Source organism: Coregonus lavaretus (genome assembly GCF_964263955.1).
Source record: "Coregonus lavaretus genome assembly, chromosome: 25".
NCBI lineage: Eukaryota > Metazoa > Chordata > Actinopteri > Salmoniformes > Salmonidae > Coregonus > Coregonus lavaretus.
Window position 1 is genome coordinate 486,492 of NC_140012.1, and position 21,475 is coordinate 507,966.

Consider the following 21,475-nt stretch of genomic DNA (forward strand, 5'->3'; position numbering starts at 1 on the left):
AAAAAGACAGGAACCTTCCCGCTAGCCATGATTGGCTGAGATAATGGATGGGCTGGACATGCCGGGAGATGAGTTTGGATTGGTCTGCCATGTAGCATGCTTCTGTCTATAACGTGAGCTGTTCAGTACGTGTTCAGAGTCCTACAGCTATGACAATGTTTGTATTGGTAGTAGTATGAGTTGGGATTTTGCCGGTTCATTGTTTAGCTAGGTAGCTAGCTACATGTCTAATCAAAAGACTCCACTTCGGCCAGATTATTACATGACCCATCAAATTAGCCAGGTATGTCTGGGGGTGATTTCGGCCATCTATTGTATTTCATGAACACGTGTACATGTCTAGACAATAGTGACCCATCCACTTAGCTAGATGTGGCTTGGGGGTGGTTATAGCATTTCCTTCACATGACCCATCAATTTAGACAAGAGTCATCTAATAATGACAAAAATTTATAAAATATTCTTATCTGGACACTATCTGTTTTTGATATTGCTACTATGCAAGTAACCACTTCACTGTACCGTTTACACCTTCTGTATCCTGTGCATGTGACAAATAAACGTATATTTTATTTGATATAGGGTGTATTTGATATGGCCTCAAGTGAATCCTTAAAGAGATAGGTGGGGCTAATGCTTAAGAAGGTGTGAACGATGCTGAATGGGTGTAGACAAAGAAGAGCTCTCCAGTAGGTGTACCAAAACATTCAAGGGCCATTTTCTCAAAAGTGGTGTTACAAGTTTATCAACTTTCAAAGCAGAATTACTTTCCCATTGTTCCTTAACTGCAGTGTATGATATACCATTTTCTAGCTCTGAGTCTCTACTTTTATCCAATGTAAAAAACACAATTTCAAATGTTGCTACATAAGACCGAATAATTGATAATTGAAAAGTGCTCCAGGGTACATGTTACTGTGATTCCTGAAATGCAGAGCCTGTTGATGGAGTATTTTTAGAATCTGAAAATATACTTTTGTTACATTGTTTGCTAGCTCAGCTTGTTCGCTAGCTCTCAGTCTCATTGACCACCAAATGTTGCTGATGCTAGCTAGCCATTTAATATAACCTGTTTTCTCTAAATGTATGTTAGATGGCTAAGTTAGCCATGTTATTAATACAACTCCCATCTGGTCTGGTGTCGACATCATGATACGATTTGAGAGCACGAGCTAGCTCAGTGCCTAGCCACACTACAAACATAAGCAATTGTAATGACAGTCCACCACAACATAACCGAGAGTTTCCTGATTAGCAAGGGGTTGTCTGTGTTTAATTTAATTGTGTTTTGAAAACACATTTGAGATCATTGTGAGGGGATTTCGCCAGTGGTTAGAAGGGGGAATTGGACTTCCCAAGAAAATGTTGTCCAAGGTTGCAACAGTAACCAAGAGGGGCGGGACTTAGCAAAGGGTAAATTGCCCCTCCCTGTTGCACACAACAAGCTTCCATTCCCACTGTCACAAGGGGATATATGGCTGATTTAAGAGAGGGGAAATAGTTTTTTTATGAAGTTGAATGTGCTCTTTACGACAGAATGTTACAATTAGGTGAAATCAAACTTTTTTTTAACCAAGTTACACTTCTCAAAAGGCACCAAATTGGTGTAACGACCTAGGTAAGACAGAAACTTTCCTCAATAAAGCAGCTATCAGTAAAATCAGTCATAGTAAGTAAAAGACAAGTGTGAGTGCAAGAAAGACAAATAAAACAGTAATGTGTTAGTATTTTTTGTTTCTTTTTCTCTTGTGTAAAACTAAACTCACGTCACTGGCGATATTCCTGGAAGCCTTGGCCGTCTGGAAGGGAATAGCATCCAGCTTCAGGTCGTAGCCTGCCGACCTCATCTCGTCCCCAGACGCTTTATAGGCTTTCTGCAGAGGCCGGGACAGCGAGACAGACAGGCATGGTTACTAAACCAGGATAGTTAATGTGTTTCACTATGTACTGTTTCATACACAGTATGCATGAAGATCTGGTTGGGTTACACCCACTGTTTTAGGACATGGTTTATTAATTTTAAAAAACAAAACTATATCGTCCATTCTTGTGGCATGGAAATGTGTATTTAGGCTTTACTCTGGTGTTTTGGTCTGGTACTTAATTGTACGTATGTCAAGTAATTACACCGTATATAACAAGGTCGATAACAGTACTTGCTTGGTACAAAATGATACATTTCCAATCATGCACCCCTACAAAACAGAGGAGTAATTATCGGGCAGTACATTCAGAAAGTATTCAGACCTCTTCCCCTTTTCCACATTCTGTTACGTTACAGCCTTATTCTAAAATGGATTGAATTATATTTTCCCCCTCATCAATCTACACACAATACCCCATAATGAAAAAGCAAAAACAGGTTTTTAGAAATTGTTGCAAAAAAACAATCAAAAATTATTTAAATAAGTATTCAGACCCTTTGCTATGAGACTCGAAATTTAGCTCAGGCGCATACTGTTTCCATTGATCATTTTTTAAACATTTTAGTCATTTAGCAGACGCTCTTATCCAGAGCGACTTACAATTAGTGAGTGCATACATTTTCATACTGGCCCCCCGTGGGAAACGAACCCACAACCCTGGCGTTGTAAGCGCCATGCTCTACCAACTGAGCTACAGTTGAGATGTTTCTACAACTTGATTGGAGTCCACCTGTGGTAAATTCAATTGATTGGACATGATTTGGAAAGGCACACACCTGTCTATATAAGGTCCCACAGTTGACAGTGCATGTCAGAGCAAAAAACAAGCCATGAGGATGAAGGAATTGTCCGTAGAGCTCCGAGACAGGATTGTGTCAAGGCACAGATCTGGGGAAGGGTACCAAAACATTTCTGCAGCATTGAAGGTCCTCAAGAACACATCATTCTTAAATGGAAGAAGTTTGGAACCACCAAGACTCTTCATAGAGCTGGCCGCCCAGTCAAACTGAGCAATCTGGGGAGAAGGGCCTTGGTCAGGGAGGTGACCAAGAACCCGATTGTCACTCTGACAGAGCTCTAGAGTTCCTCTGTGGAGATTGGAGACTAGTCAGGCTTGAGGGAAAGATGAACGGAGCAAAGTACATAGAGATCCTTGATGAAAACCTGCACCAGAGCGCTCAGGACCTCAGACTGGGGCGAAGGTCACCTTACAACAGGACAAGGACCCTAAGCACACAGCCAAGACAACGCAGGAGTGGCTTCGGGAAAAGTCTGTTAATGTCCTTGATTGGCCCAACGAAGCGTTACTGCACAGCTATTTTCATGTCTCTCCTAAGATGTTCGATCGGGTTCAAGTTTGAGAGAATCTGCAGAGAAGAATGGGAGAAACTCCCCAAATACAGGTTTGCTAAGCTTGTAGCGTCATACCCAAGAAGACTCAAGGCTGTAATCACTGCCAAAGGTGCGTAAACAAAGTACTGAGTAAAGGGTCTGAATACTTATGTAAATGTGATATTTTAATTTCTTTTTAAATATAAATGTGCCAAAAAATTATAAAAACCAGTTTTTGCTTTGTCATTATGCAGATGAGGAGATCTGTGATCACGAAACCCATTAATATTGCCAACTACATTATAAATTAAGAAGATTAGCAAACTTAGGCATGAAATGATAGCAACAAATGCCAACCCTACACATACAAGTATAACTGACCAAATGACGAAAGACAAGCATTGTAATTTTGAATTCCGTAAAGTGAGTGTGGAAGAGGTGAAATAAATATTGTTGTCTATCAACAATGACAAGCCACCAGGGTATGATATCTTGGATGGAAAATTACTGAGGATAATAGCGGACAATATTGCCACTCCTATTTGCCATATCTTCAATCTAAGCCTACAAGAAAGTGTGTGCCCTCACGTCTAGAGGGACGCAAAAGTCATTCCGCTACCCAAGAATGGATTTCATGTAATGGGCATACACAAAATAGTCAAAATTGGTGAAGTGAAATGAAAAAAATAAATTGTTTCAAAAAAATTCTACAAAATAAATAACGAAAAAATTGGTGCGTGCATATGTATTCCCCCCCTTTGCTATGAAGCCCCTAAATAAGATCCTGTTTAACCAATTACCTTCAGAAATCACATAATTAGTTAAATAAAGTCCACCTGTGTGCAATCTAAGTGTCATATGATCTCAGTATATATACACCTGTTCTGAAAGGCCCCAAAGTCTGCATCACCACTAAGCAAGGGACATCACCAAGCAAACGGCACCATGAAGACCAAGGAGCTCTCCAAACAGGTCAGGGACAAAGTTGTGGAGAAGTACAGATCAAAATATCAGAAACTTTGAACATCCCACGGAGCACCATTAAATCCATTATTAAAAAATTGAAAGAATATGGCACCACAACAAACTTACCAAGAGAGGGCTGCCCACCAAAACTCACGGACCAGGCAAGGAGGGCATTAATCAGAGAGGCAACAAAGAGACCAAAGATAACCCTGAAGGAGCTGCAAAGCTCCACAGTGGAGATTGGAGTTTCTGTTCATAGGACCACTTTAAGCCATACACTCCACAGAGCTGGGTTTTATGGAAGAGTGGCCAGAAAAAAGCCAATGCTTAAAGAAAAAAATAAGCAAACACATTTGGTGTTCGCCTAAAGGTATGTGGGAGACTCCCCAAACATATGGAAGAAGGTACTCTGGTCAGATTAGACAAAAATTGAGCTTTTTGGCCATCAAGGAAAACGCTATGTCTGGCGCAAACCCAACACCTCTCATCACCCCGAGAAGACCATCCCACCATGCTTCACTGTGGGGAGGTTTTTCATCGGCAGGGACTGGAAAGGTCAGAATTGAAGGAATGATGGATGGCGCTAAATACAGGGAAATTCTTGAGGGAAACCTGTTTCAGTCTTCCAGATATTTGAGACTGGGACGGAGGTTTACCTTCCAGCAGGACAATGACCCTAAGCATACTGCTAAAGCAACACTTGAGTGGTTTAAGGGGAATCATTTAAATGTCTTGGAATGGCCTAGTCAAAGCCCAGACCTCAAACCAATTGAGAATCTTTGGTATGACTTAAAGATTGCTGTACACCAGCGGAACCCATCCAACTTGAAGGAACTGGAGCAGATTTGCCTTGAAGAATGGGCAAAAATCCCAGTGGCTAGATGTGCCAAGCTTATAGAGACATACCCCAAGAGACTTGCAGCTGTAATTGCTGCAAAAGGTGGCTCTACAAAGTATTGACTTTGGTAGGGGGGGGTGAATAGTTATGCACGCACAATTTTTCAGTTTTTTTGTCTTATTTCTTGTTTGTTTCACAATAAAAAAATATTTTGCATCTTCAAAGTGGTAGGCATGTTGTGTAAATCAAATGATACAACCCCCCCCAAAAAATCCATTTAAATTCCAGGTTGTAAGGCAACAAAATAGGAAAAATGCCAAGGGGGGTGAATACTTTCTCAAGCCACTGTAGCCAACCAATCAGCCTGTTACCAACCCTTAGTAAACTTTTGGAAAAAATGGTTTGACCAGATACAATGCTATTTTACAGTAAACAAATTAATGTTGGGCCTCCCGAGTGGCGCAGCGGTATAAGGCACTGCATCGCAGTGCTAGAGGCATCACTACAGACCCGGGCTGTATCACAACTGGCCGTGATCGGGAGTCCCGTAGGGCAGCGCACAATTGGCCCAGCGTTGTCCGGATTAGGGGACGGTTTGGCCGGAGGGGGCTTTACTTGGCTCATCGCGCTCTAGCGACTCCTTGTGGCGGGCCAGGCGCCTGCAGGCTGACCTCGGTCGTCAGGTGAACTGTGTTTCCTCACACATTTTTTACATTTTTACATTTTAGTCATTTAGCAGACGCTCTTATCCAGAGCGACTTACAGGAGCAATTAGGGTTAAGTGCCTTGCTTAAGGGCACATCGACAGATTTTTCACATAGTCGGCTCGGGGATTAGAACCAGCGACCTTTCGGTTACTGGCACAACGCTCTTACCCACTAAGCTACCTGCCGCCCATACACACATTGGTGCAGCTGGCTTCCGGGTTAAGCGGGCGGGTGTTAAGAAGCACAGGTTTGGCGGGTCATGTTTCGGAGGACGCATGACTCGACCTTTACCTTCCGAGCCCGTTGGGGAGTTGCAGCGATGAGACAAGATCGAAATTGGAGAGAAAAAGGGGGTAAAATACAAAAACAAAAATGACCCGCCAAACTAGTCGACTGGTCGATTGTTTGGTCGACCAAGCTTCTTTTTTTTCGAGCAGTAGTATATATATTTATTTATGGCACACGAGACACCTGACTGATTCACACCCATCTCAGTGAACTAATCCATTCCGGAGGCTGAGACCAATCCATTGCGGAGGCCGCGCACTCTACACACACATACACATGGATTTTGTGTTGTAGATATGTAGTAGTAGAGTAGTGGTAGCAGCTAATGGGGATCCTTAATAAATACAAATACACGTTTATTGGTCAACAGTGTCCATGTTGTTTGAGATGCTATCCTGGAAAGTATTGCGTTGAGAAACCTTGCTCCATAGATGCTATATATCAACGTTTTATCCAGATCGGCCCAGTGGTTCCAGAAGAGATGTAATTTAGGTGTTTTCCGCAAAATTAAAAATGGCGGAAAATCCATCATGGCGGACCTTATGGGTCCTTGAGGTAAATTTGTTCCTTGTCAGGAGAGTGAACTAAGCACGGAATTGTATGACTCTAGGTTACACGGGTGAGGGGTGTGACCTTTTAAAGTTTGCATGTTAAATCTATTGTTATAGCGCCACCATGTGGCCAATTGGCATGGCATTGGATGAGAGGGTGTCGCCTTTGGCCCTTTTCCATCATCCAAGGTTGCATTTTCCTAGGCCTTATCATCTCAGAGGAATTTTAATTTTAATTTGGCCTTACGGAAGAAGATGTATAATAAATATAGCTGCAAGCAGCAACGCCAGGGTTCAAGTTGCAGGCCCACTGTGCCACCATCAGAATAAATTGGACACATCACCCTAGGAGGAGCTACTTCTGTACTCCTTACCACGCTTGCCAAATATCACATTTCAAAATTAAACAGATCATGCAATATGCATATTTTGGACAATTTTTTTATGCTATAGACTACTTTAAACGTCTTCTTCTCCAGAACCGCTAGACCGATCAGTACCAAATTTGGTATATAGCATCTACGAATGCACATCTTCAAACGCAATATTTTCCAAGACTTGCTCAAACATAATGGCCACAATAATCTAATGAGCTTGTATGAATGATTTTTCCGTTCCAACAATGCCCCCATGCGGCCAACCTAACCATACTTGACAGATTAGCTAGACTCATACCCCATATATTTAAATGTTTTGTCATTTAGCAGACTCTCTTATCCAGAGCAACTTACAGTTAGTGAGTGCATACATTTTCATATTGGCCCCCCGTGGGAAACGAACCCACAACCCTGACGTTGCAAACGCCATGCTCTACCAACTGAGCTGTAGAGGGGCATGTGTGCCAAATGTCATGACTCGGAGGCGAACAGATCAAGAGATGCGCCACAGTCTTGACAGTGTTTTGAACATGTGTATCATGTTAGGTTAAAATATGAATATCCCTGTCTGTTTTATATGCATTAATATGCCAGACCACGCCCACATGAATGTTTATTGGTCAATAGCGGCCATATTGTTTCAGATACTAGTCTGGAAAATGTTGCATAGAGAGATATTGGTCCATAGATGCTATATATGAAGTTTAGTGCAGATCGGTCATTAGGTGCCAGAGGAGTAAGGTTTTGAGTGTTTTTCACAAAATTCAAAATGGCAGAGATTTATCATTGCGGACCCTATGGGTTTTTGAGGAAAATATGTACCTTGTGAAGAGAGGAACCTATGTACCAATTTTTTGGTCTCTAGCTTACATGGGGTGAGGGGCGTGACCTTGCAATATTTGCTTGCCTGTTAAATCAATTGTTATAGCGCTACCATGTGGCCAATTGGCATGGCATTATGTGTGAAGGTGTGGCCCATGGCACTTTACCAGCATGCAAGGTTGCACCCTCCTAGGCCTCAACATCTCACTGGAATGTGCGTTTTTAATTTTGCCTTATGGAAGAAGAGGAATAATAATAATAATTATAGCCGCAGGTAGCGTTGCCAGGGTTCAGCTGTGTGCTCACTGTGCCACCATCAGGACAAATTGGACACATTGCCCTAGGATGAGCTACTTCTGTACTATTTACCATGCTTGCCAAATATCAGAACTCCACATCGAACAGGTCATGCAATATTTAGCTTTTGAGGTATTTTGGACAATTTTCAATGATGTTGACTATTTACATTTCTTCTTCTCCAGGACCGCTAGACTGATTGGCACCAAATTTGGTATATATCAAATATTTAGCCATGTCTTTCAACACAACATTTTCCAGTACTCTAACTTAAACAATATGGCTGCTATGAGCCAATGAGTTTCCATGAATGTTTTTTCCTGTCCAACAGTGCCCCTATGCAGCCAAAATGAACCATACAGGTTAGCTAGACTCATATCCCTGAGCATGTGTGCCAAATTTCATCACTCTGAGTCTAACAGATCAAGAGATATAAACATATGCCCATTACAGTGCCACAGTGTGAGGAGAGGAACCTATGTACCAGTTTTTTTTGTTTGGGGCGTGACCTTTCAAATTTTGCATTTTCAATCGCTTGTTATAGCGCCACAATGTGGCCAATTGGCATGGCATTTTATGAGAGGGTGTGGCCGTTGGCCCTTTACCATTATCCCAGGTTGTACCCTTCTAGGCCTTTTCATCTCACTGGAATTTGCATCTGAATTTGAATGTGCTTGAATATGTTTTCTTCAAGTTTTGTTACAATACAAAAATATGTGACTGATTTATATGCATTTATGAGATATAAACATGCACCACTGTGTGGTCAATCTCGATATGCTTGCATATGTTGAGTCTTGACAGTGTTTGGATTTGTCTTGGATATAATGGATCTAATTCTTTGTTTGACATTGTCAGGCACTGTATACACTCAGGTTGACAACTGATGTACAACACATTTGACACAAGGTTGTGATGCAACTGATATCTTTGTGATACAATGGAGCGTTTTTGCACAACGATTGTGTGGTGTTTCGGCAACTGTTGTCTATACACTTTTGTGTAGACAAACTCTCCGTTGTATCAAAACAGTTGTCTTTGTTGTACATCAGTTGTACAAACTGAGTGTCTACAGGGCTTTAGAGAAAATAAAAGCATAGTTTGTCTCTTACATTGCTAATTTGCTGCGCGTTGATCCTTGCTCTGATGAAGTCAGGGTCATCGGCATGTAAGGTATATTTGTGCATGGCGTCCGAGTCTCCAGACTTATACAGCCTCTGTAACATGGTGAGAATATCATTGATAACAATTACACAGAACTTGCTTTTGAAGGGGGTCACAGACAGACATGGATTCAAATACTATTTGAAATATTTCAAATACTTTTAGCGTTTGCTTTAGTCTGCCTGGAGTGCCAAATGGGCGGGGTTTGTCTTTTGTGACTAGGCAAGCTCAATCAAGCCCAGCTGTATATTAAATATTTTCAAATAGTATTTGAAGCCCGCTCTGCTCAAAGAGCAGGTTCTATTAGATTTAGTAGCCCTTCTGAACTGAAGACACTGACGATTTAACAAAATGAATAAGAGTTCTGACCTCGCTGCACTGGAGGTAGCTGTTCTTAGCATGAACAATGTCTGGAGAGTCCGCCACTTGGGTGAACTTCAGACTGTCTGGCAGCTGACGATATTTCTTCTGCAAGACCAAGACCACTTCACATAAGGATAAGTCTCACACACACACACACACACACACACACTCTAAAGCTGTTACATTATGTTATTCTAATCTAATTTCTCAGGTAACATGGCCACTAGTTGTGTACTTACATCACTGGTGAGCTCTCCGGCTTTCTTCGCAGAAACCATTTGAGGCGCCCCAACACCATCCCAGGCCACGCCCTTCATGAAGTTCAGATCCGACTTGTACAGTTTCTAGAAGACAGACGCGGAGAGGGGGTTGCTATTTATACCCTCATATTTACTGAAACTTTTATTTGAATATTTTTCTTTGCATTTCCTGAGGAAGACTATGGTTGAGATCTCTTCAATTATTTTGAAAATGTACAATGGTAAAAACGATTCTATTCGATTCTATTCTAAACAATGTTGCACCCTGGGACATGATTTGTTAAATTAATTTGAGGGGAAAGCCCCTGCTCCAATTTCCTAATACTTAATAGTATATTTCCCTTAATCATGTTCTCCCTCTCCCCTTCACTCTCCACTCTCCTCTTCCACCCTCCCACTTCCTCTCTTCTCCTTGCTGTCTCACCTCGCTCTGCAGGTTGTAGGCCTTCTTGGCCCATTGGACTTTCATATCGTCAGGTAGGACAGTATACGCATGGAGCCTCTTCTTGTAGTCCTGATCGCTGGCCAGAGCCTGAGCATTCTTGGCTGTAACTAAATTGATCATATCTGGATTGAGGTGGTACTGGCCGCTGTTGGAAAGTGCGTCTTTGCGGTACCCCTGCTCACTCGTCAGCCGGCCCATCTGCATGCAGTGTAGCATGCGCGGGTCATCCAGGATGCTGCGTGCGCCGATGTGCTTGCCCTTATCCAGCAGGTGGTTGTGCTTGTATTGGACCTAGGTTGGTAGAAGGGAAAGAGAGGAGTGAACAGGCAATATGTGCATCTTATGATTGACTTGATCAAATTTACTGTCATGCATTGGTGACTTTATTATATACATTTCATTATTTGATTTTGTTAAAACTCATTTTTTTCTTCTATCCCCCCCCCATTGTGTTGTTGTGATCAATAAGGAAGGTTTTTGACCTTCGTGCTGGGAGACTGGAACTGCAGCCTGCATGGGGAGCGCACAGTGAACCTGTGATTTCTTAATCTGATAACTTTTGCACTCAGAAAGCCTCAATTCGTCTGGGCATGGACTCAACAAGGTGTCAAAAGTGTTCCACAGGGATGCTGGCCCATGTTGACTCCAATGCTTCCCACAGTTGTGTCAAGTTGGCTGGATGTCGTTTGGGTGGTGGACCATTCTTGATACGTACAGGAAACTGTAAAAATCCTTCTTTAACCTGTCTCCTCCCCTTCATCTACACTGACCAAAGTGGATTTAACAAGTGACATCAATAAGGGATCATAGCTTTCACCTGGATTCACCTGGTCAGTCTATGTCATGGGAAGAGCATGTGTTCTTAATGTTTTGTATACTCAGTGTGTCTTACATGCAAATAGGTACTACTGTAGTGGCTAAAGTTCCTAGCTAAGGTTCCTTTTATTTCATATCTTACCTTATCCTTTCATTTACTGTTTTTGTTGGATAATTTGGTGCTGTTTTTGAGTTTCCTTTTTGCCATTATCATCCTGGAATCTGTTCAAATAACCTGGAAACAATCCATGCGTTCATTACCCAAACCTTGGAACAACTGGACCTTGTGAGTAATACATGTGAATAATTAAAATCAAGAAATCTCAAGTTGTTTTATTGGAAGATGTGCATTAATTGGAAATGAGTTGGAACCCTACCTGTATTTTGGTGTCTATTATACAACGGGTGGGTTTAATCCTGAATGCTGATTGGTTAAAACCACATTCCAGCCGGTGTCTATTCCACAAGTTACCACCGGCTAAATCTATGACTTTAAAATGCCTATTTACTCTGTTCCATCTGTCTGTGCAATCCACTGACTCATCAGCCCAGCCAGGCAATTTATAAACTTGATCTCCACAATAAAAAGCATCTAGACATTATCTCACATTTCTTTTAGACTAACATTTAGTTATCAAGAGCAGAGATTTGGAACCAAATTCTACCGTTGTTATGGGTTCTGTTCCAATTTTCTAATTCGCCATTTCTATTAGACACCAAAATACAGGTAAGGGTTACAACTCATTTCCAATTAATGAGATTTCTTGATTGCAATTATATTTATTACTCACAAAGTTCAGTTATCTGGGTGATCTGAAAATTTATATTCAATCGATCAATAATATAATAATACTTTTAGCAAAAATGTTTATTTACAATCTGTAGAAACAATGAGAATAGAAGGGTTCAGAACTTTTGTGAAACATCACAGTACAGTTGAAAAATATATAGCAAATAGAAATCCAATATGGATGGTGTTAAGAGATAGATGGGAGGTGTTGAATGGAGCTGAAGGATGGGACTAATAACAACTAACAACAACTAATAACAGCAAGATAACTAATGTAGGGCAGGCTGTGTCCATAATAAGTATATAGGTTATAGGTTGAGAGCTTTTGTGAAGGAGCACAGTTGGAGAGATATGGCATATAGAAGCAAACCGGATGGACATCATGAAAATTATCGGAGAGGTGGAGGGTAGAGGAAGTTCAGGAGTAAAAACAAGCAAAATATAATTATTGTGAAATTGACTGTGTCCATAAAATGTATATAGTATACATGAGCTGGAAGTAGGGGCCTAAGCGTTGTTGTTCACTAGTTTACTCCAATTAGGGAAGGGGTGGTGGGGTTTAAAAGTAATAAAGGGAAATATGTATGTATATGCATTTATATGTATGTGTATATTTATGTATGTATGTGTATATATATGTATATGTGTATATATGTGTCACGGAATCAGCCGAGGCTGCTCCTCCTCCTTGCTCGGGCAGGCTTCGGCGTTCGTCGTCCCCGGAGTACTAGCTGCTACCGATCTATGTTTCTGTGTTTGACTTGTTTTGTCTTGATTGTGTACACCTGTTTCCTATTATGTTGTATTGTATTCCCTATATAACCCTCTGTCATTCATTGTGTGTTGTGTGTGATTGTTCTCGTCATTTTCGGCAGTTGCTATTGTGCGGGTATTCTCCTCCCTGTTTGGAGGTTGTTTTGTACTCTGGTTACGTTGTTGGTAAAGTACGTTTCCAGTAGCTCGGTGTCCTGCGTTTGACTTCGCCTACCGCATTCACGTCGCACTTTGACAATATGTGTATGTATGTGTGTACATGTGTATGTGTATGTGTATGTGTGTGTCTGTGTATATATGTATGTATATATATGTGTGTATGTATGTATTTGTATATAAAGCTGCGGAAAAAATTAAGAGACCACTGCAAAATTATCAGTTTCTCTGTTTTTACTATTTATAGGTATGTGTTTGGGTAAAAATAACATTTTTGTTTTATTCTATAAACTACTGACAACATTTCCCCCAAATTCCAAATAAAAATATTGTCATTTAGAGCATTTATTTGCAGAAAATGACAACAGGTCAAAATAACAAAAAAGATGCAGTGTTGTCAGACCTCGAATAATGCGAAGAAAATAAGTTCATGTTAATTTTTAAACAACACAATACTAATATTTTAACTTAGGAAGAGTTCAGAAATCAATATTTGGTGGAATAACCCTGATTTTCAATCACAGCTTTCATGCGTCTTGGCATGCTCTCCACCAGTCTTTCACATTGATGTTGGGTGACTTTATGCCACTCCTGGCACAAATTTTCAATCAGCTCGGCTTTGTTTGATGGCTTGTGACCATCCATCTTCCTCTTGATCACATTCCAGAAGTTTTCAATGGGGTTCAAGTCTGGAGATTGGGCTGGCCATGACAGGGTCTTGATCTGGTGGTCCTACATCCACACCTTGATTGACCTGGCTGTGTGGCATGGCGCATTGTCCTGCTGGAAAAACCAATCCTCAGAGTTGGGGAACAATGTCAGAGCAAAAGGAAGCAAGTTTTCTTCCAGGACAACCTTGTACGTGGCTTGATTCATGCGTCCTTTACAAAGACAAATCTGCCAGATTCCAGCCTTGCTGAAGCACCCCCAGATCATCACCGATCCTCCACCAAATTTCACAGTGGGTGCAAGACACTGTGGCTTGTAGGCCTCTCCAGGTCTCCGTCTAACCATTAGACGACCAGGTGTTGGGCAAAGCTGAAAATTGGACTCATCAGAGAAGATGACCTTACTCCAGTCCTCTGCGGTCCAATCCTTATGGTCTTTTGCAAACCTCAGCCTGGCTCTTCTTTGCTTCTCATTGATGAAGGGCTTTTTTATAGCTTTGCACGACTTCAGCCCTGCCCCTAGGAGCCTGTTTCGAACCGTCCTCGCCATGCACTTCACCCCAGCTGACGTTTTGCCATTATTTTTGTAGGTCACTTGAAGTCATCCTACGGTTGTTGAGTGACATTCGAATGAGTTGGCGGTCATCCCGGTCAGTAGTGAGTCGTTTTCACCCTCTGCTGGTCTGTAGCTTGGTTGTCTCCAATGTCTGCTGCTTGACCTTATTCTTATGAACCGCCGTCTTTGAAATTTTAAGGATGGAAGCAACCTGACGCTCACTGTATCCCTCTGCCAGTAAAGCCAGAATTGAACCCTTCTTTTCCCCACTCAAAACTTTCATTTTCAACTCTTTTGGCATGGTCAATAGTTATTTTTTGATTAATATTACTTTTGAGGTACTATTAGCACTGTTTTTTGCCATCCAGCTGGTCCTATTGCAAGAGGATAGTGATGACCACATCAGTGTTTTTTATACTTTTCCTCGTTAAATAAGATTTGGTTCATGTGATCACCTAATCAGTACCTAATTCAGTAGAATGAGGTGTGCCTGTGTTGGAATTCAACAGTCACTGGAATGGAATGGCTGTCATACATGTAGAGATGCTGATTTAAGAAACATTTGCAGTGGTCTCTTAATTTTTTTCCACAGCTGTATATACACTACCGTTCAAAAGTTTGGGGTCACTTAGAAATGTCCTTGTTTTCGAAAGAAAATCAATTTTTTTGTCCATTAAAATAACATCAAATTGATCAGAAATACAGTGTAGACGTTGTTAATGTTGTAAATGGCTATTGTAGCTGGAAACGGCTGATTTTTTATGGAATATCTACATAGGCGTACAGAGGCCCATTATCAGCAACCATATCAGCAACCATCAGTCCTGTGTTCCAATGGCACGTTGTGTTTGCTAATCCAAGTTTATAATTTTAAAAGGCTAATTGATCATTAGAAAACCCTTTGTCAATTATGTTAGCACAGCTGAAAACTGTTGTGCTGATTAAAGAGGCAATCAAACTGGCCTTCTTGAGACTAGTTGAGTATCTGGAGCATCAGCAATTGTGGGTTCGATTACAGGCTCAAAACTTTATTCTGAAACTCGTCAGTCTATTCTTGTTCTGAGAAATGAAGGTTATTCCATGCGAGAAATTGCCAAGAAACTGAAGATCTCATACAACGCTGTGTACTACTCCCTTCACAGAACAGCGCAAACTGGCTCTAACCAGAATAGAAAGAGGAGTGGGAGGCCCCGGTGCACAACTGAGCAAGAGGACAAATACATTAGAGTGTCTAGTTTGAGAAACAGAAGCCTCACAGGTCCTCAACTGGCAGCTTCATTAAATAGTACCCGCAAAACACCAGTCTCAATGTCAACAGTTAAGAGGTGACTCCGGGATGCTGACCTTTTAGGCAGAGTTGCAAAGAAAAAGTCCAGTGTCTGTGTTCTTTTGCCCATCTTAATCTTTTATTTTTATTGGCCAGTCTGAGATTTGGCTTTTTCTTTGCAACTCTGCCTAGAAGGTCAACATCCCGGAGTCGCCTCTTCACTGTTGCCGTTGAGACTGGTGTCACTCAGTTTCAAGTTTTGGGTAATGAAGGCATTGACTGTTTCCAGGTTATCTGAACAAATTCCAAGATGATAATGATGATAAAACACAAACTCAAAAAGGTACAAAATTATCCAACAAAAACAGCCAAAGGATAAGGAGATATGAAATAAAAGACCCGGAAATGGCGTCATATTGCCAGTTAACCCCTTATAAGCTGGTTCTACGTGGTAGTAACATAAATGGCCAGCAGGTGGTACAATAACCAAAATAAAATGGGTTCCATAAACATATTTATCCAGATAATATTCTATACATTTATATTTCTTACACAATTCTAGTACATTTTATTTTATATAAAAATGGCTATTACAACTACTGTACTTTCAAAGAGTGCATTCATAAACGAAGTACTACTCACATTGCTGGCTAAGTCCATTGAGGTTTTGGCAGCCTGGAAGGGGATGTCCTGCATGGTCAGTTTGTAGCCCTGAGCCCTTAGAGTGTGCCATGACTCTCTGTACTTGGTCTGAAGAGGAAAACAAACAATCAGAACCAACAAGTCCAGGCCCTTGTTTGCCAGAGCCTTCATAAGCGTGACGTAGACTGGATCAGTTATTCATATTATTTATCATCTAATATCTTATGTTACAATTGTTCATTGGAAAGTTAATTGGAGATCCCGTCATGAGGAACGCCTAAGCTGTTTGTCAAAATCAACTTACTATCTAGGCTCTCTTTCTGAAAGTGGTGGTATCTACATTTTGGAAAACAATTCAATCTCGCTGCCCAAATCATGTCAGTTTCTGGCCCCATCACTGACAAAATAGGAATATGTGATGCTTTTTACTCTCATTCTTTGAGAATTTAGCTCTGACTTGTGTTTCTATGCAGCTCAACAGACACTAGGGATCCCTTGTTCTACTTTAATTAGTTGACAGACAAGGAAGTGCTTGATTCTTTGCTTACTATAGATGTGAAGTCCACGGGCAGACCAGTTCGATCCTGGTCTTCTAGTGTTGGCAGTCCCCCTTATTGTGAAACCCATAGCCCATATTTTTTTATTAATACTTATTTCTGGGATTATTCCTAAAGAATGGACAACAGTGCATGTTCTTCCTCGTCACAACCGCCCGATATCAACGCTTTCGTGTTTGGTTAAAATGCTATAGTCATTGATAAACTTTCAAAGTCGCTCCTTCTTTACCAGAAAACGGTATCCTAAATACAGTACATATCAATCTGGATTGACACAGGGACATAGTACCATCTCAGCTGCATCCCTTGTCATCAATGATATTGTATGCTCTCGTGATAAAAAACAGCATTGTACTACCTTGTTTATAAACCTGCCAAAAGCTTTTGACTCTATGGATCATTCATTGTTATTACAAAGACTGTCCACTGTTGGACTTGATAGTAATGCATGTGATTGGTTAAAAAACGACCTAATGGATAGCTCTCAATTGCTGACTATGTCAACTCGCAATTCCTCAAAGTCACAAAAGGAGTTCCTTAAGGGTCTATGTTAGGGCCAGTACTATTCACACAGTATATCAATTATATTGGTTCCTTAGTAAATAACTGTAAGCTACACTTTTATGCTGATGACACTGGGCTGTACTCTTCTGCCTCCTCTGTGAACCAGGCTATAGCTGATCTGCAGATTGCTTTTAATATCATACAAAAAGTACTTCTTGACCCTAAACTGGTACTGAATGCAAATAAAAGAAAGTAGGCCCATATGATATCCTCTAGCCCACAACTTTGACTACACAGACTTACATATTTGCATGTTAAATGGAGCAAGTCCCCTCATGTAAATACCTTGGCATTTGGAGCGATGACCAGTAGTAATTTAAAGCACATTTAGATGAGTTAACGAAGAAACTGATAATTAACCTGGGCTTCTTCTACAGAAATAGACTGTGCCTTGATAGTAGGAAAAAATGTATTCAGTCAACTTTCCCGTCAGCTCTTGACTATGGCAACATAATCTATATGAACCCAGCTTCCACTTCTTTAAAACCACTGGATGCTGTTTATCATAGCGCACTCTGCTTTATTACGGGTAACCGATTTTGCACACATCACTGTGCATCAGAATGTGGGCTGGTCGTCACTGGCAACGCAGAGAATACAACATTGCCTTCTATTCATTTACAAAGCTCTCATGCAGAAACAACCATTTTACCTTAAATCGCTCCTAACCTACAGAAGTATGAAATGCCTTACTTGCTCACAGGAATGGCTAACTCTTTAAATTCCTTTTGTAGCTGCCGATTTAGGTAAAACGGCCTTTTGATTTAGACGCACTAGTGCCTTTCAGGCATTTTAGGGTTCTAGTAAATTACCTGTTCACAGGCTAATGTACATGTTTTTTATCATTATATTTGTCTTTTTGTATTTCTCATGATCCCGCCTTTATTGTTGTAATTGTATCACTAATTACCTTGTATTTCTTGCAGCATTTTTTTGTGAAGCAGGGTTCCCTTGCAAAAGAGACTTGGTCTCAACGGGAATTCCCTGTGTAAATAAAGGTTAAATAAAAAAATAGAATTGTTGTAAAACTTTTTTAACACTCCAGCTAAGACTTAGGCCAGCTGATTCAATCCAAGGCACGCTTTACTTTTTAAGGCAATTTACGCTTGCACAGCATTTACCGAGAATGTGATCTCTGCGAACGTTAGGGAAAATGCAGTTAAAAGGTACATTGTCAGCTGTCTACCGTGCTGCTCTACAGCCCCGTTTATACCTAGCACTGACATGGGTCCTGTGTCCTGATCTTGCCTATGCTCTGATTATGATTGTCTGATTTTCAGACATGCATCTACATGTAGTATTAAAATGTGTCTCTTATCTTTCCACTGTGTCCACATTGTGACTAGTTTCCTGGTCCCTCCCTGAAAGCAAATTATTATGTATTCTTCCCAAAATAATATGAATGTATTTATTTTGAGACTCATATTGATGCCATAAGTCAATGGTGCCACCTGTCAATGATTTTAGAGGGTGGGATAATGATGATTTAAATGGTTTCACTATCCAGATCTGTCAACAATACACTTGTAAGATATCCAGACACAGTGGGTGAAGCGTGCCTGATTACAGGGTAATATATACCTTGCATTATCCCTATCCGAACAGCTGTGATAGGATTACATTCCGAACCTTGCATTTACTTGCAATTACACCTGGTATTAAAATGCATGCACTTGGCCGCATTGTGCGCGGATCTCACTTTTCCCTTCCCATTTATGCAAATTAGTAGTAAATTAAGTAGTAAATTAAACATATAGGCTACATCTCACGGTTTTGGGATGCTATTTTTCCATAATTTTTTCCCATTCCCACCTTATAAGACATCCTTATACTTGACGACTGTATGGCAGAGCAGACCATTGTCACGGTTTCGGCCGAGGCTGCTCCTCCTCCTTGTTCGGGCAGGCTTCGGCGGTCGTCGTCCCCGGAGTACTAGCTGCCACCGTTCGATGTTTCATGTTTGTTTGGTTTTGTCTGTTTGTACACCTGTCCCTTGTTAGTGTTTGATTTTGTTTCCTATTTAGTTATCGTGTGTTGGGTCAGGTGTTATGTGTGATTGTTTTTTGTCAAGCTGTTGCTCTCTGGATTTACTCTCGTGTTTTGTTGTGTTTCGAGAGTCCGCACTGTGTGCGCTATCGTTGTTTTACGCACCGTGTTTGTTTGTGCACCGGACTCTAGCGGCAGATGCAGGGTGGAATGAGCGGGCCCTCATAGACCACTTCCGCTGCAGCCTCCGGGAGGACGTCCAGAGAGAGTTGGCGTGCAGGGATACCACGTTGTCGTTTGACCAACTGGTCGACATGGCCATTCGGCTGGACACCCTGCTCGCCACCCGTGGACGTCCCGGGTGGGGGTTGCCCATTCCACCTTCCGGCACCTCCGAGCCGAGCCCTATGGAGCTCGGAGGTGCTGGCGCTAGAGAACGGAGGAGTAGGAACCCGAGGGGGGCCGTTCCCTGCACCAACTGTGGCTAGGTGTTGGGGAAGGTCCCCCGGTGGAGGTGAAGGCAGGCCACGCATTGGGGAGTCCTCCCAGGTGAGTAGGCGCCCTACTTACCCAGAGCTTTCTGTCGTTCACATAACCTTGCCTGTTTGTTTCCCACAGGTAGCACCTCGTTCCCAGCATAAGGCGCTAGTAGATTCAGGCGCAGCTGGGAATTTTGTAGATCGCCAGTTCTGTGTAGAGTTAGGGATTCCTCTCCTTCCCGTTGATAAGCCTTTCCCTGTACATGCCCTAGATAGCCGTCCGTTAGGATCTGGGTTAATTAGGGAGGTCACAGCGCCCCTTAGGATGAAGACGCAGGGGGGTCATGAGGAGACGATTCAGCTCTATCTGATTGACTCTCCTGCGTATCCGGTGGTGCTGGGACTTCCCTGGTTGATTACCCATGATCCTACTATTTCGTGGCGAGAGAAAGCTCTTAAAGGGTGGTCTGTTCAGTGTGAGGGGCTATGTCTGGGTGTTTCCATAGGGGCGACCTCGGTGGAGAGTCCAAATCAAATGCCCGCACTGCATATTCCCCCCGAGTATGAGGATTTGACACTGGTGTTTAGTAAGACAAGGGCGGCGCAGCTGCCGCCTCATAGACAGGGGGATTGTGCGATAGATCTCCAGTTAGGAGCAGCACTCCCGCGGAGCCATGTGTATCCCTTGTCTCAAGAGGAGAGAAAGGCGATGGAAACTTACATCGCCGAGTCTCTGAGACAGGGATACATACGGGCCTCCACTTCACCCGCTTCCTCGAGCTTCTTTTTTGTGAAGAAAAAAGATGGAGGTTTGCGCCCGTGTATTGATTACCGCGGTCTCAATCAGATTACGGTGAAGTACAGTTATCCACTTCCTCTGATTGCGACTATGACGGAGTCATTACACGGTGCTCAGTTCTTCACAAAATTGGATCTCAGGAGCGCATATAACTTGGTGCGCATTAGAGAGGGCGATGAATGGAAGACAGCATTTAGCACGACCTCCGGTCATTACGAGTATCTCGTCATGCCATATGGGTTAATGAATGCTCCCTCAGTCTTCCAATCCTTTGTAGATGAGATTTTCCGGGACATGCAGGGGCAGGGAGTAGTCGTGTACATAGACAATATTCTGGTGTACAGTTCTACCCGAGCTGAGCATGTAGCCCTGGTGCGCCGAGTGTTGAGGAGACTGTTGGAGCATGACCTATATGTCAAGGCAGAGAAATGTCTGTTCTTTCAGAAGTCGGTCTCCTTTTTGGGTTATCAGTTGTCTGCGTCAGGGGTGAAGATGGAGGTGGACCGGGTGTCAGCTGTGCGTAATTGGCAAACCCCAACCACTGTGAAAGAGGTGCAACAGTTCTTGGGTTTTGCGAATTATTACCGGAGGTTTATCCGGGGTTTTGGACAGGTGGCAGCTCCCATAACGTCTCTGTTGAAGGGGGGTCCGGTGCGCATGCGGTGGTCAGCTGAGGCGGACAGGGCTTTTGGGAGACTGAAGGACCTGTTTACCTCGGCGCCGGTGTTGGCGCATCCGGATCCCGCGTTACCATTCCAGGTAGAGGTAGACGCGTCCGAGGCCGGTATTGGGGCCGTCCTCTCACAACGGTCTGGCACACCACTTAAGCTCCGCCCCTGTGCCTTTTATTCTAAGAAGCTCAGTCCGGCGGAGCGGAATTATGACGTAGGGGACAGGGAGCTGTTAGCCGTGGTACAGGCCCTAAAGGTGTGGAGGCATTGGCTTGAGGGGGCTCAACACCCTTTCCTCATTTTGACGGACCACCGTAACCTGGAGTACATCCGGGCAGCTAGGAGACTGAATCCTCGCCAGGCCCGCTGGACTATGTTTCTAGCCCGGTTTGTGTTTAAAATCACTTACATCCCT

General features: G+C 42.4%; 1 protein-coding gene across 1 annotated transcript in view; it reads right to left on the reverse strand.

The window, feature by feature from the left end:
* nrap (nebulin-related anchoring protein) overlaps positions 1-21,475 on the reverse strand; it is a gene marked incomplete at both ends in the record, with an annotated part of 172,762 nt that overhangs the window by 20,495 nt on the left and 130,792 nt on the right. The window contains 6 exons of the mRNA XM_084141430.1: positions 1,767-1,874; positions 9,216-9,320; positions 9,637-9,735; positions 9,870-9,974; positions 10,315-10,626; positions 16,005-16,112. Of these exons, the coding sequence (XP_083997556.1) occupies positions 1,767-1,874; positions 9,216-9,320; positions 9,637-9,735; positions 9,870-9,974; positions 10,315-10,626; positions 16,005-16,112 (837 nt within the window). The remainder of the gene's footprint in view (positions 1-1,766; positions 1,875-9,215; positions 9,321-9,636; positions 9,736-9,869; positions 9,975-10,314; positions 10,627-16,004; positions 16,113-21,475) is intronic.